This window comes from Trachurus japonicus, chromosome 4 (assembly GCF_045865225.1).
Source record: "Trachurus japonicus isolate A0001 chromosome 4, Traja_1.0".
Taxonomy (NCBI): domain Eukaryota; kingdom Metazoa; phylum Chordata; class Actinopteri; order Carangiformes; family Carangidae; genus Trachurus; species Trachurus japonicus.
The window spans coordinates 18,614,449-18,630,557 of NC_140910.1; the positions used below are offsets into that span (position 1 = coordinate 18,614,449).

Sequence of the window (16,109 nt, forward strand, 5' to 3'; positions counted from 1 at the left end):
GAGAGAGACACTTCCCGCAAAGAGACGCTTCGCCTCAGCTGGACTTTCCGTGAGACCACGAAGCCTCCTCTCAGCCAATCAGGAAATGAGTGTCAGGAGGCGCACAGGTGTCCAATCTCCGGCCCGGGGGCCTCCAGGGGTCACTGTAGGACTGGAATAAATCAATTTAGAATATATTATTCATATATATTATCATAAAAAAAATCAATAGCCTATATTCGATACATTTTCTATTTCCTAAGGCATCTTCACACTGCCAAAATTCAAATTCCTGAGATTTTTTATTTTTCTTGGTCTACGAATAGTCCTATATAAACACAACAATCTTAAGAAAAAATGCTGGGATGTGATTGCAACATATCCTGCAAGTGCTTGTTTTTAATTGTGGAATATGTGGAAACTCCTACTCCCAATTCCCACATACACAGATGAATACCAAGGACATGACCTCAGGCATATCCACCCTCCATGACCATGACATAACCAACCCACAGCCCTGTCCGAAGTGTTCCTGAGAAATGCTTTTTTTAAGCCCCAGGCAAAGGTAACGTCTGAAAATAAGCAATATAAAGATATATCACTGACATACAGATCGTGACTGTTCTCAGATGTGTTTGTGGCTTCTTCATTTAAGTTGATGATCCCCTTCCTCTGAAAGAAATTCATCTCAACTTCTGCAGCCTGTGTCTGGACCATATGCTGCATTCAGGTGTATTTCTGCAACGAGAATGTGACAAAACAATACAACATTTCCAGATAACCAACCATGAAGTGTTGCACTCTAAATCACACAAAAGTAGTGGCTATAATCTCACATCCACATAATTAACTTAAATTAATGGTGTTTATGTTGTCATGTGTCAAGAACACATTTTACAGCAGATGTTATCACGATCCAAATATATACACGATTTATTTGCCACTGAAAATTTCAGGACTCCCCCACACATGGTCTTTCAAATTTTATTTTATATTGCAAAAAAGAATGTAAAGATTTCTTTTTCATACAGACAGGGTAAATTACTTCATCTTAAACAAATTTGGCAAAAAATAAGCCAAGATTTTCACAGTTGTCTCTGGTTAAAACAAGATAGGTCATGGTTCACTGGCATTTCTCATTTTTCTATCGAACCGTGTTGCATCTTCTCCTCTTAAGAGTTACATGATATACCGGTAATTGTCCAACTGTGCCAGTCCTTTAATGAGTCTCGTGGTTTGCAGCAACAAATAATGAAACGTGGTTCCTGTGAAGTGATTAATACATATTTTTGGCAACTACAGAATCTCTCACACCTATTGGACGACCATCAGAGCAGACACCAAGACTGAAAGGTCAACTGTTAAAGTTGCTGTTAAATGGCTATTACCCGAGTTCAGTTCATTGTTTTCATATCAGTCACCAGAGAATTAGCAACATTGACATTCACTCTGTCAGACCTTGTAATAATATGACTCACAGAAGAAAAGAGAAACTTTTCAGATGTTCTGTCAATGCTGAATCGTCTTTGTACTCACACTGAGTTTCCCGTTTGTCATATAATTTGTGATACATCATAACAAATACTGATACATGATATGTAATTACCATGCATTAAAAGATGTATCCTTCATTAAACCAAACGCTGGATATTCGTGATATCAGCTCTGCTCAGAGAAACAAGGTCTCGTGGACACAACAGTTTTAGAAAGTCAGAATGAAATATTTCAAATATTAAACATAATTCACCCCAAAGATCATCGTTGTAAAATAAATTCAATGATAGAGTAAAAATTAGCATTGTAGTATCAAAATCATTCTAGATATAACATTGACAGCAATTCTCCCATGCTGGTACAAGCAGTTTGCTCTCTTATAGGAAACTGAAGCAAAGCTGACACCTACAAACAATCAATCGCCACAAAAATAGCTTATTATCCTACAAAAACCGCAAAGAAGAAAAAAATATCATCCCTTTTAAATTACGAAACCCAAATGTACATATATAAACACAGATATCTAAACATAAATGGTTGACACATCACATCGTCTTCATTGTGCTACCAAGTCTTACTTGTTTTATATTATTTAGTTTTATAATAAATCACCATAAACAATAATGTAATGCTTTTCTGTTTCCCTGATCCTGGTTTTAGTCTGACTGCTGTGCAGCTGACTGAAAACTGTGTTTGCCCTGACTGATTCAGTCAAAATCATCAGGAAATACAGAGCAGATGCATCAAACAGGTCCGACCCACGTGACGTGACGTGACGTGACATTAGTGCTGGTAACACACTGTGCTCCATCTAAAAATTCTGTTGATGCACAATTCAGCTGTGTCACCACCACACTGCACCAATAATGATGTTGCACCAGTGATTATGTTGCACCAGTGACTGGTCCAGTCCAGTGGACCAGTCTATTCGGTCGCTGGCGCTGGCACTGGATTTGTCTCCTGAACAGGAACTCCAATAGTTTCAATGTGGCTCAGAGAAAGAGGGGGGTTCCCATCTTCAGCTGAGGCTTCCTGGTCCTGCTGAGAGTGAGGAGGGGGGTAAATGAGACATATGTTACACAATAATGTTTATATACTGAAAAGATGCATATGAAACATCCATTAAAGGGATAGTATAATTTTTTCAAAGTGGGGTTGTATGATCTACAAATAGCCCCTAAGTACTTTAATTGCAGTAGAAGACTCTCTGCACTCCTCCCGTTAGCAACGCCAGCCCATAGCCCTGCCCAGAGATTTACAACATACAGTGTTGTGAATGGACCCAAAGAAATGGCCTATTTTCACGGCCTAAAAGAGGTTTTACCTGAAAAAAAAAATACACAGTTCCATTGTTCGCTATAATATAATTTTTTCCAGCCCTTCAAAGTGCAGGAAAAACACAGTTTTTATTTGGATCTAACCAACTGTTGATCGGCGGGCGCTAACCCCGGGCCGGAGGGATACGTGAGTTGGTTAGGTCCAAATAAAAACTGTGTTTTTCCTGCACTTTGAGGGGCTGGAAAAAATTATAATGGAACAATGGAACAATGGAACTGTGTATTTTTTTTCCAGCTAAAACCTCTTTTTGGCCATGAAAATAGGCCGTTTCTTTGGGTCCATTCACAACAATGTATGTTGTAAATCTCTGGGCAGGGCTATTATGGGCTGGCGTTGCTAACGGGAGGAGTGCAGAGAGTCTGCTACTGCAATTAAAGTACTTAGGGGCTGTTTGTAGATCATACAACCCCACTTTGAAAAAATTATACTATCCCTTTAAGTGCTACTGTAGGTGCACAACCTGACATTCAGTTACAGCAAATCCTCGTGGTGAGGTGATGGTGATGGTGAGATTAATTTACTTACTATATGCAGTGGATTTACAACTCTAAGATGTCATGGCACACAAAACTCAAAGGTTAATCAACGTACTGGCTGTTTTGTTTTCTTTTTAATTATTGATCATCGACTATACTCATGAGAGGAGAATACAAAAAGCAAATGTTTAGTTACAGAGCAGAGCAATTTGGTAACTGAAAAGCAAGTATATCATGGCATCCCAACTGAATTCCACTGCAGGTGTAAGTGAAGAGAAAAAACTGAAGAGGTATGTGGTACGGCAGCAACACAAACGACGTGGACACGATATCCAAACACAATGTGATCTAATTATTAAACACTTATTTACCAATTTGTGAAGCATGTGGATATCCACCATCCTTTTAGTGCATATGTAATGCTGCTGAAGCATTGAAAACAATAAACAAAGCACTTTAAGGTTTTAATTACATTTAAGAAGCACTATGATGTGTCTGCAGTAGGGATGTCACGATTACTTGTTTTCACAATTAATCGTGGTATTAAACACCACAATTAATTGATCGTAAACATTCCTAAATACCGTTACTTTCACAAAAATTTGATGTTGGAACCTTATTGGCAGATGTGCGCAAAAATATGGGTAAATGCACAGATACTGGTCCATTTATCTAACGTAACACTGAATGGTTAGGAATTTAAATGTTAGTGTGTCATTGTTAATTTAAAAAAAAAAAGGAAAACAAAACAAAAAACGATTAAAATAAACGCAAACATTTGGTATAGATAACAATTTATGACCTGAATACTTCCCCTGGGGATTAAGAATTGGTCATATATTAATAGATACTTGAAATATTTTGTGTAAACATGAGTAATTATATTTTGACCATAGGCTAAATTTGATTTTACACATTCATAGTGTTGTGAAATTAATCAATGCATAATAATCGTGATAATCGGAGTACCGTGATTATTTCTCTGACAATAAATCGTACCAAGAAAATGTATAATCGTGACATCCCTAGTCTGCAGTCTGACATTTAGATAAATCTGATTTAGTTGTACATGTTTTAAAAAGAACTCACTGGAACATCAGTTGTTTGTGGAGGCTGCCTCTCTGCAGGCGGAGGAGGTCTGACTGCTGCGTCGTCTCTGCTGGGTTCATCCTGAGAATTAGTTTTTTTTTTCATGTTGGGAGGTTTCTCGACGCTATTTTTCATGTTGGGAGGTTGCTCGAGGCTTTTCGGAGGATTGGCCACTGCTTGAGAGGAATCTGACTGAGGAGGAGGTTTGGGTTTTTTTGCTCGTGTGGCGTTCGCAGCGCTCGCTCCTCCTGCTGGCGCCTGTTGTGTTTCCTGTTGGTTTTCTGAATCCGAGTCAGCCTCGGACCCTCCTTCCCGCCGCCCAGCATCCATCTCATCCCCTCTCAGGGCAGCCATTACTGTCACTACTGGCACTACTTCCCTGGGTCTGTTGGGCGCCCTCTGACGAACCTGATTCCTGCCTAACCTGGCATCGTTTCCTTGGTGCCTCGGGGCTAGCTGTGGTGGCGCGGCGTCCCCTCCCTCCTCCAAGTGGTCACCACCAGCCCCGATCCTCTGGAGCTGAGGCCGACGTTGCTCCAGCGCTGGAGGATCTGGATCCTCTCGACGACGACGGCGGAAAAGTGCAGTGATGCCGTGCTGGAAGGCTCCCTGCACACTTGCATACAACACAATCTGTACGTAGAGGAGTAGAAAACATCAATCCAAAATTATAGAGAGATATCATCTGGTGTTTTTTGGTGTTATTTATGTGTGATAGAAGAGTCCGGGGAGAGGGAAGTCTGGGGATCCCTGCTCCGACTGCTGCCCCCGCGACCCGACTCCGGATAAGCGGATGAAAATGGATGGATGGAGGGGTGGGTATTGCCAAGGACCTCACGATACGATATGCATCACGATACCTGAGTCACGATACGATATTGCGATATCCAAATTTTGCGATATATTGCGATATTCTACGATATTCTACATAGTTCGTTGAAAAATGTAAAAGGCATTATGCATCTTAAAATCCGAGTTGTATTTACATCAGATGATAGTGATAATTTATGGGACAAACTGCGTCAAAACAATGTAATTAAAATTATCCATGCCATTTTATACAAGTGCAAGTTACAACAACATATTTGCATGTACAACACACTGTCTGAGGTAGCAGTACAGTGACACCTCGCGGAGCAGAGGTGCGGAAGTCGTACTGGATTTACGTCTGAAACATGATTTATTATTTGAAAAAATATCGATATTGGGGGGCATCGAGTGGAGCAGGAGGTTAAGCAGGCGCCCCATGTAGAGGCTACAGTCCTCAATCCCCCCTCTCTCAACTATACTATCAATAAAGGCATCAAAAGCCAAAAAAAAAAAAAAATGTAATAAAAAAAAAAAATCGATATTTAAATACTGAATGTCGATATCATATCGCGATATAAAGTATTGCGATATATCGCCATATCGATATTTTTGCCCACCCCTAATGTGTGAGGGGAGAATTTAACAGTGATCCTTACCACAATGCAGAGCATGACTGTGAGGAGAACTGGGATCTGCAGAGTAACTGGTAGATCTTTGAGGAGGGCTCGCAGAAACTCACTGATGCCCTGGCCAAAGTGTTTCAGCGGCTCTGTGATGAAGGTGGTGATGGTAAGGGAAATTGCCTATACAGGGAGGGGATGTTCAAAATGTCACGTATGCACAATTCCCACAAAAACGTAGACATACAAATACAAACACAGATTTTCAAGTAGTAAAAGGTTATGAGGACGGCTGAAAAGCTGCAAAACAGGACCACTAGTAACAGCAGTGAAACATTTTGATTCCTCCACATAGTGATATTTTGAGGAAAAAAAATTGTAATTGCTATTATTAATTAGGTTTTAACACAAAGCAAAGCATAGTGTGAACAGACACTCAAAAGCTCAACCACCACACAGCACAGCTGACCTACCTTAGTTGGGGGAACCAGCAGAAGGGGGTTGACAATTATGTGTTCATAGTATTTCTTACAAGGGTCATCCTGAAGAGTCCATGTGCTTCTGTACCACTCTGTAGGGAAGGAATCAGAGTATATTACGTGTTTGTCAGATTTAACACAACATTTAAACCTAAAGCTTTCATCTACTCCATTATTTATGATCATCTGATAACAAATGTGTTAAATTGTGTTACAGTTAGTAGATGAATTCTTGAAACAATACGATTTTTATAGTTTGAACACAATTTTTAAAATAGATATATATTGCTACACACATCTTGGACATTTTACAGATGTGCATATCATTCGGAAATTTCCCAAAGCTGAATATTGGGGAGATGCATATTTTTCACAGAACACAATAATACAGTATGTAATGCACTTGTTACTGGTTTACCTTTCAGACTATCACTCCAGTCAATTCTCTTCATCCCAGAACATTTCTCATACACATTGTCCATCTTTGCTATGTTACTTTGGTGCTCAGCAAATTTACTCTGGACAAAAACAAATGTACAAACATCTTATTGGTTATCTTATATTTTCAAAAAAAATAAAACAAAAGCAAACACAAGAGCAAGAGAACTTAAGAGAGCCCCTGCCTTACCTTGTACAGGTAAAACCAGTTCCAGACAACACTGACGAAGAAGCAGACAATAAAGAGTCTACTAAACTGCATGAACCAGGACACAGTGGACCACAGCTCTGTGCAGACGATGGCCGATATGACCAGAATAAACAGTCCAATCTAGAAAACAAACAGGGAGAAAAGAGGGAAATTGTTCCTGCATCAGTACTGCGATGATTTACAGCAGTGATCCTCACTATTTTTTTCACAAGAGCCACATTGGCAGTGCAAAATCAAGGGGAGAGCCACTTTTGCGACAAGTCACTTTTGCAAATGTGCATTTCTACATATAAATCCCACCAAAAAAGAAACAACACAGCCAATACATTTTCATTTAAGACCATATTTACCTTAATACTGGGATGAGGGGAAGCTGGCCATGCATGTCCTTGACTTTCTTAATGTAGTTTGTTGTCAATCACAGTGAGGGTTTGTTGCATATTAAACACAGAGGGTTCATGCCGAACAAATAAAAATTTGTCTGCCCACTTGTCTTGAAATTTTCTGTGCTCATCTTGTGCTACCTATTTTTTCGTTTCTTACTGGGTAGCCTACACCGTTTGCCTTCATCCCCTCTCTGGTGTCTTCGTGCTGGTTTTTGTTTGCTGCTTCCTCAGACTCATTTTCCTCACCCACTCCACTATTCGTTACAACACTGTGTGTCTGTCCGTCTGGTTTTTGAGCTGGTTTCTCTCCTTTTTCTTGTTAAAAACGGTCCATCACGCTGGCTAGCGGAGCTATACGTAGCCTGCCTGCAAACGTGCCCTGGGGTCAAGTGTTGTAAACAATGCCACATGGCCTGCGGGCTGCGTTGCCAGGTTTGACAATGCCCCCTTTAGGGATGACCATTAGGCCAATATTAGAACGTCTCTGATTAGGCTAAGGCTTAAAATACTTCCTTTCACCTTAATTATTTGGGTAAAGGGAGAAGTAGATTCGGATGTTTGCGTTTTTGTAGTGCAGTGCTGTATGTTTATGTAGCACATTTGAAAAAATGTATTGGCTGTGTTACCACATAGGAAGCTACCAAGCGAGCCACCAATTATAGCTTGATGAGCCGCATGTGGCTCGCGAGCCGCACAATGAGTAACACTGATTTACAGAGAAATCTGATTTAATCTTTCACTACATGTTACAAAGAGTGTTAATGTTTATTCCATAGACAGCACATGACATGACTGAAGTATCTCAAGGTCTCATGAACAAAGAAGTCAAATCAAACTCACTTTTAACAGCGTGTCGATCTCAACGCCAAAAGTGTCTTCAAAATGCCATATCCAGGCTTCATAGTCGTGTGGTTTGAGATCCACCAGTATCTGGCTGATGGCATTATCCAGAGCACCGGTTCTCCAGCTTTCTTCGCCCTCCAGAAGCGTCTGAATCTCCGTCATGGACTGTCTGGTCAGTCTGACTTTGGCATCATAGAAAACATCGGAGGATTCGCTGGGCTGAGAAGAAAAAGGGACAGGTGTGTTGAAACGCCAGCGTCCTGTTTATCTTGTTCATGGGTTCTTCAGAATTTAAGTTTTTTTTTTTTTTTTTAACTTTATTTTTATTAAATCATTCAATTTACAATATAATGGAGAAAAAGAAAAAAGGAACAAGGAAGAAGAACAAGGAAGAACGTGCACAGACGGAAAAATGTACGCAAATATATCGTTACACAGGGAAAGATATAACAATATGTATATAAGCGGTAGGTCCAGGGTTTAGAGTTACTTCAATCATTTTTGTTCTGTTTATCCAGTCTACTCTTCTTGTCAAAACAGGACTAAACCATTCACACACTAGTGTACAACAAGACTGAGAGAGCACAGTAGAGGGCACTGTACTCAAGCAAAAAATAAAAAAGTAAATAAATAGAAAAATAAAAAGATAAAACAGAGCACAAGTTGTGATAGTGTCGCTTATTCAGGATGAGCTGTCCATTTCCTCCATAATACAGTGAATTTGTCCATGTTCAAGTTCAAGGAAAAAGTCACTTTTTCCATGTTATATATTTGTTTTACAATTGCAGTCCACTCTTCTTTAGATGGAGACTCTTTCGATTGCCATCTTCTCGAAATAGCTTTTTTACCGGAGACCAACATTATTTTAATCAAATAATTATCAGTAACACTGATTGTGGGGGAAATATTACCAAGATAAATTGTACAAAAATCATATTTAATCTCAAAGCCCAGTATTGAATTAATTTTCACCACTACATCCCGCCAGAAAGAACGTATAATCGGACAGTCCCAGAAGACATGGAAATGGTCCGCCTGTGGTTTCCACACTCTCTCCAACACTTTCCATAACTTGTCTGACCTTTCTGAAGCTGTTTGATTTTGGGAGTGATAAAAAATCGGATTATATTCTTCCACGAAACTGAATTTAAGTTTTAAAAGAAAAGTAAAGATCAGGGGTATAAAATCTAAATTTTCTCCTTTATTTATTCAGGGAAGGTCAATTGAGAGCGAGCTCTCTTTTTCAATGACGCCCTGATTACAAAAACACAATTATACAATTTACAAGGTCATGATTCACAATTACATACAGGTTGTAAAACATTCGATAATAAGTTTTTAAAACTATCTAAGGAAATAAGATGATCCAGTTTCAGACAGTTTTGTAGGTTATTCCACTTTTGGGGGGCATAAAACTGAAAGGCAGTCTTCCCCAATTCTGTCCTGATACTGGGAATTTGTAAAACCAAGGTGTCCTGTGAACGAGTGCGTAAGTTACAGATTCTAAGTGAGATTAAGCTAGTAAGATAAACAGGTAAAATTTCAAGTAAAGCTTTGTAAATAAAAACCATGCAATGTTGTTCCCTCCTTACACTCAAGGATGGCCAGCCAACCTTATTATAAAGAACACAGTGATGGGTTCAGAACACATCTCCAGTAATAAAACGAAGAGAGGAGTGATAAAGTGCATCCAGGGGTTTCAATGTAGAGAGAGCAGCAGCATGCATGTAAATGACGTCACCGTAATCAAGTGCAGATAAGAAAATGGCCTGAACAAGTTCTTCTCTACATTTCACTGACAGACAAGATCTATTACGATACAAGCATGATAATTTTCCCTTAAGTTTTTTGGTAAGATCAGAGATATGAGTTTTAAAAGACAGTTTGTAATCTAACTAAATGCAAACGTTACAAGTATTTGATAGAAAACAAAATGACCACTAACCAAACCAAGTCTTTTTATTTCCTTCAGGAGCCTGCTGAGGAATCTCTTGAACACTGGATTGCATGTAGGCTGCTGCGAGATGTGTGTGATCTTCTTCTTGTGCTCTTCAATCTGAATAAAAGGCAAACGCACAACATTTAATGATGCAGAGAGAGAGTGGTAGCGGCACATTAACACAAGATAAGTCATGAGTAGGGATGTCACGATTATAGATTTTCTTGGTACGATTAATGACAGAGAAATAATCACGATTATAACAATTATTATATTCAATAATTTTACAACACTATGAATGTGTAACATCAAATATAGTCCATTGCATTACTAATTATATAAACAAATTATTTAAAGGGACAACGAGGAGTTTCTATTTGGTTATAAAAAAGTCTCACGTTAATGTGGATGAATCTACACTACCCACACTTGTTAATGGGTCCATTTTAGATAAATCTATGGTTTTGTCTCTATGGTTATTTTGTTATTATTAGTGGTGGTGGAAATGCTGGTCAAGCCGACCAGCGTTTCTTTACTTTGGGTTTCGTGGCGAGTCATGAGAATAACGCAGCTGAATCTCCGTTTATGGTGGGAACTACGACGGTATGTGATCGTCTTCCAACCTCTGACTTTAATTCTTGATGAATGAAAACCTGTCTTGCGCCGGTCAAAGAATTTCATGGTGCGCGCGGAGGCTCATAAATGTAGTGTGAAAACACTTCGCTTTTCCAAAACTCCTCGTTGTCCCTTTAAAGTATCTATTAATATAGGACCAATTATTAATCCTTCCGAGGAAATGTTTGAAGTATTTATTTTATCTTTTTTTTTTTCTTACAAATGAGGCGCTAACATTTAAATTCCTACCAGTTCAGTGTCACGTTTGGTAAATTGACATTAAGGTAAATTTAACCCAGTAACTCTGTATTCGACATCATCTTTTTTTGGAAAGTGACGGTATTTAGGAACCTTTACGATTATATAATTGTGGCGTTTAATACCACGATTAATTGTGAAAACAAGTAATCATGACATCCCTAGTCATGAGACAATTTTATTGATCCCACACATGGGAAATGTGGTTGTTACAATAGCTTGCATACAACAAGAAGGTAAACAAGGGGGGGAAATATGCAAATATAAAAATATAAGAGAAAAGAGAGAGACGGGTTCTGTACAGTTTTGTACCAAAAAATGCAAAGAGTAAACAAATATATATATAGACAAATATAAAAGAATACATATATATATAGTGTTGTTTGTTCTAAGGCTGTAAAATATTACACAGTTAAGTAGGACAGTGTGCAGTTTTTACACACAAATGGTAGTGTTAGAGATTATATTTATGAATTGAAATTTTCAGACTGGCATAGAAATGGCCTATAGATGACACATATTTTGTTTTCCATCTAACTTGTGTTTTGTATTGTCTTGTCATTGATATCCCTGAGGGGTATTGCACAAAACCTAGATAATGGATTAAGCCGGGATATGTTGGTTATCCTGGCTGAATTTAGCCTCAAGTCGGTTGTTCAAAAGCAGGCTAAATCTATCCCGGTCAAGTTACTATGGCGATTTATTCTCTGCAGCTAGCCTGCTCCAAACCAGGCTAACAACCAGGCTTAGTTGATTCTGTTGTCTTTATCTGTGAAGTCAGCAGTCACTCTGATCAGAAATCAATGTTTTATACAGTTATTCCATGTACATATTGGCCTGATTTATAACCAAACAAAATAAATTTACAAATCTGTGTCCATCTATGATATTTTCTATGACCACTAGTAGCTATACAGCACTGGCTTCTCATAAAAAGCAATGGAGCAAAAATGGCATAAATTTATTTTTATTTTTTATAAAATGTTAATATATTGGCCTAAATATTGGTTGAGGTAAGAAAATGAGAATAAAATTGAGTGACTGTGAGCAACCACCTTCCAAATAATTTATACACCTTACGTGAACATTGTTATCAGCAATTTATTGAAGCAGCAGACTGCATAATGTTTTTATATTTAGCCTACCGGTAATTCATTTCCACCTGTTGAACTTTTGGCCACTTTTGCTGTATGAACTTGTATTACTTACTTGTTATGTGCTTAAGATTGGGAGGAATTTGTGCAATGAATCAACTTCCACTGCTCATCATTTATTAGGCAAAGTGCACAACTGTTCATTTGTGAAAGGAACTTGAGTTGTGATTATAGTTTTGGATTATTCAATCAGTCCGCAGTTGTCCGCTGCGCTCTCTGAGCTTTACGACAGCGGTGCTTTAAAAAAAAAAAAAATTTAATTCTACTTTTGTGCAATACCCCTCTGATCTATGAGTGTGTTAACATGTAGCACCTGTTTCTGTAGCTCCACCACTTGACTGCTACACGTCTCCAGCTGGGCCTTGTTGGAGTCCTGCTGGTCGTACTCTCTTCTTTTAGTTGCCACATTGCCATAGTTTGCTGTCTGTGGGTGACACAAACACACACACACACACACACACACAATATGTCACAACAGTGATATGTGAATGGCTTCCGAGTTGTTGTGATATTTACCCCAAAATCATATATTGCTATAATGTTTGGGATATTGACATTTGCCTTAGACATATGATAAGCTTGTGACAATCAGTTTAATAATGAAGCATGTAATCAACTTTTCTATAATTGGCGTAATTACTGTGTTTTGCTCTTACAGCCCAGAGAATGACATACAGTTACACTAGGTAAGAAGACCAGATATCCCAGTTGTTTATCAAACAACCAGTACACTCAGTCCCTGTGTGTAACTGCTACTTCCCCTGTCATGTGTATGTCATTCTCTGGGCTGCAAGAGCAAAACACAGTAATTACGCCAATTATAGAAAAGTTGATTACATGCTTCATTATTAAACTGATTGTCACAAGCTTATCATATGTCTAAGGCAAATGTCAATATCCCAAACATTATAGCAATATACGATTTTGGGGTAAATATCACAACAGAGTATACAGGGTTAGGTGAGGGGTGAGGGTGTTGCTGCTAACCTCGGTGCTGGGCTTCCTCATCGTTTTGCTGCTGGAGTCGTAGTTGAGCATGTCATAGGGGTCGACCCAGTCGTCGTGGAGCTGCTGTCCCGAGGCAGCCAGACACAGGGAGCACAGCAGGACAGCGAGGAGCATCCTGGCAGAGAGGAGGTAGATGGATATTTCCTGAAACAACCCTGCAGCTGTTAACTTAGCTGTTAGCTGCTAGCTGTTAGCTCACCCTGAGAGTTGAGCTCCAGCAGCAGCAAAGTGAAAGTAGCGCAGTAACGCAGCTAACGGCTACGTTACATGTATGTTAAGAGTAACGTTACAGCGAGTAGAGTAGCGACAAACAATGTCCAATATACACACACCGACTCTAACTTAACTTTGCAAATAGTTGTTGCTGTAAACTACACACAACAGAGCAAAAAATATCATCACAACTACGCTTTACGGCCTGACAAGAAGGACCGCTTTACGGCAGCTTCCAGCACGTACCGTAAATCACGTCAGTTCCCGTTTCGCATTGGTGCATGGGAAATGTAGTTATCCACGAGAATATAGTTTTCAATTTTAGCCAAGCCATTATCTACCTGACTGGAAGACTTTATTCTCAATTACAACACTTCAGAATTTAATTTCTGAATGAAATAGTGAAACTAACGTTACAAATACCAAATCCTAATGCCACATTAAGGAAGTGAAAGCCACCGAGAGGCAGTAAGATAAATGGGTCTGGACTAGGTGTTACTTATAACTACATTAATGCAATGTTATTGAAATGTATTACAGTCCTAACCAGTATTTTAATGTTGTAAGTGGTTTTCTTCCAATGAAACTCCAGCAATTGTATGTAGTCAAAGAAAGTTAAGATAATTTACCTCTGGGGTTGTTTGTTGCATTAGGCTATTATATGTTTTGTATTTAAAATCCGATCCACAAATAAAACTTCTACAGCTGTAAAATACCAAATACCAAAAATGAATATAGTAGACAATGAAAATACTCCATTAAAACATATCTACACTTCTGGAAAGTGTGTCTACCACATTGCTATGAACTGACGGTGCACAATAGCTTATGTATACTTAGTCCCTATGCTTTTGTGTGTATTGCACAAATGACAGAAAAGTGACAATCAAGGTCAATCAACATATTTCAACAAAACATGTTTATTGCAAATGTGTGTATTTAATATTTACAAACGGATTAACATATTTATTATTATAATAGTGTGAAACATGATTTACAGTTGCGTGCTCCATTCAAGGAGCTCAAGGCCAATAATATATAATAATACACCTTCAGAAAGATGTAACCAGGACGACGGCACTGTAACACCATTAGATCGTAGCTCTAGTGTGCAGGGGTTGAAGGAAAAGTGGCCAAAAAGAGGGCATTTATGTCAAGGACCACAGTTTATTTTGTCCGTGATACAGGAGTTCAGACTGTGGGGTTCATCTCAGCTCACAAAGCTCCATAAATGCTCACCTGCAACACGAGTCCAGGCAAAGTTTAATAAAAAAGACTGCGAGAACCTTACAGGTTCAGATTTATTTTCCTTTTCGCCCTTTCCCACCCTTCATTCCTCCTTTGCCGCCCTTTGATGGTCTTCCTTTGCCTTTGCCGCCTCTTCCTTTGCCTCCTTTAGCGTGTTGTTCCTTCCTCTGCATTCCACGCATGTCCTTCTTCATGCGACCGTCCACCACTTTGAAGACTCCCTTGACGCCCGCTGGTCGTCTCACCTTCTTGCCGGCACCTTTTTTGCTCACAACGTATGTTATTTCTCTCTTCTCCTTCCCAACTCCTGCTTTCTTGTAGATACTAAAAGAATGAGGCAAATAAACAAACACAAGGCAAAATTATTGGATATTACAAATCCTAAAATTAAAGTTTTGCTGCAGGCACAGCTAGGGATGTCACGATTACTTGTTTTCACAATTAATCGTGGTATTAAACGCCACAATTAATTTATCGCAAAGATCCCTAAATACCGTCACTTTCCAAAAAAGATTATGTCGGAACCATATCGACAGATGTGGCGCCAAAGTAAAGGTAAATGCACAGATACTGGTCCATTTACCTAATGTAACATTGGTGGGAATTTAAAAGTTTGCGAGTCATTTGTAATTAAAATAAAAACAAAAAAACGATTAAAATAAACTGGAACAATTGGTATAGATGACAGTTAATGACTTGAATAATTCAAACACTTCCCCTGGGGAATATAATTGGTCCTTTTATTAATGTTTGTGTAAATGATTAGCATTGCAATTATTTAGACTATATTTGATTTTACACATACTATATAGTGTTGTGAAATTAATTAATGCATAATAATCGTGATAATCGTAATATCGTGATTATTTCTCTGACAATAATCGTACCAAGAAAATCTATAATCGTGACATCCCTAGGCACATCTTCATTCCTACATGGTGGGACATCATCATACCTCTTTAGCTGAGCCATCTTCTCCCTCTCAGAGATGTCCACTGTGTTGACAACTGCCTCTGCTTTCTTCTTGGCCTGCTCCATCTTTTTCATCATCTAGAAAAGTCACAGAGACACTGAATAATGATGTTTCTTGACCTGAAAGGTTTTGAATTATTTTGTGCAACACAATACATATCAAGGAGCTGCAACATTTTCAATAATAATGTAGTTTTATCATAATTCCTTCCACATCTCTGTCACCAACAGTTGCACCATTGTGGGTTTTTTTTCCCCCCCACTTACCCTCCTCTTCTTCCTGGCCTTGGCCTCAGCAACTCGTTTGATGGGTCGGGCATCGATCTCCTTCCATTTTTGTTTGTATTCCTCCACCATCTCTCTGGTGACAGGCACGGGCTTCTTCCGGTGTTTACGTTCGTCGTCCAGGAACCACTCAGGAACCTCCCACGCCTCCTCTGAGTTTGCAAACCTGCAGGATCAGTACAATCAGTTTGCTGCACAGGTGCATCCAACGCTGAATTAAGGTTGTACTGCTGGATAATGATCTTGGATCATTA

General features: G+C 39.0%; 2 protein-coding genes across 3 annotated transcripts in view; both read right to left on the bottom strand.

Moving 5' to 3' along the window:
- Window positions 1-947: 947 nt before the first annotated feature.
- Window positions 948-13,548, bottom strand: clcc1 (chloride channel CLIC-like 1). 2 transcript variants are annotated; one of them, XM_085774462.1, is made up of 10 exons: window positions 13,117-13,548; window positions 12,443-12,553; window positions 10,109-10,219; window positions 8,161-8,382; window positions 6,914-7,054; window positions 6,704-6,803; window positions 6,280-6,377; window positions 5,843-5,989; window positions 4,377-5,009; window positions 948-2,511 (listed from the first exon to the last, which is right to left on the bottom strand). In XM_085774462.1, the coding sequence occupies exons 1-10, from the start codon at window positions 13,249-13,251 to the stop codon at window positions 2,398-2,400; spliced, it is 1,812 nt and encodes a 603-aa protein (XP_085630588.1). In that variant the 5' UTR covers window positions 13,252-13,548; the 3' UTR covers window positions 948-2,397. The 2 variants fall into 2 exon arrangements, with proteins under 2 accessions (XP_085630588.1, XP_085630587.1); XM_085774461.1 differs by having other exon boundaries at window positions 948-2,514.
- A 706-nt stretch (window positions 13,549-14,254) lies between these two features.
- Window positions 14,255-16,109, bottom strand: part of ftsj3 (FtsJ RNA 2'-O-methyltransferase 3) — a 15,125-nt gene continuing 13,270 nt past the window's right edge. The window contains exons 19-21 of the mRNA XM_085774463.1: window positions 15,838-16,021; window positions 15,554-15,648; window positions 14,255-14,922 (exon numbers count right to left, since the gene is read on the bottom strand). Coding sequence (XP_085630589.1) covers window positions 14,652-14,922; window positions 15,554-15,648; window positions 15,838-16,021 — 550 coding nt within the window. The 3' untranslated portion in view covers window positions 14,255-14,651. The remainder of the gene's footprint in view (window positions 14,923-15,553; window positions 15,649-15,837; window positions 16,022-16,109) is intronic.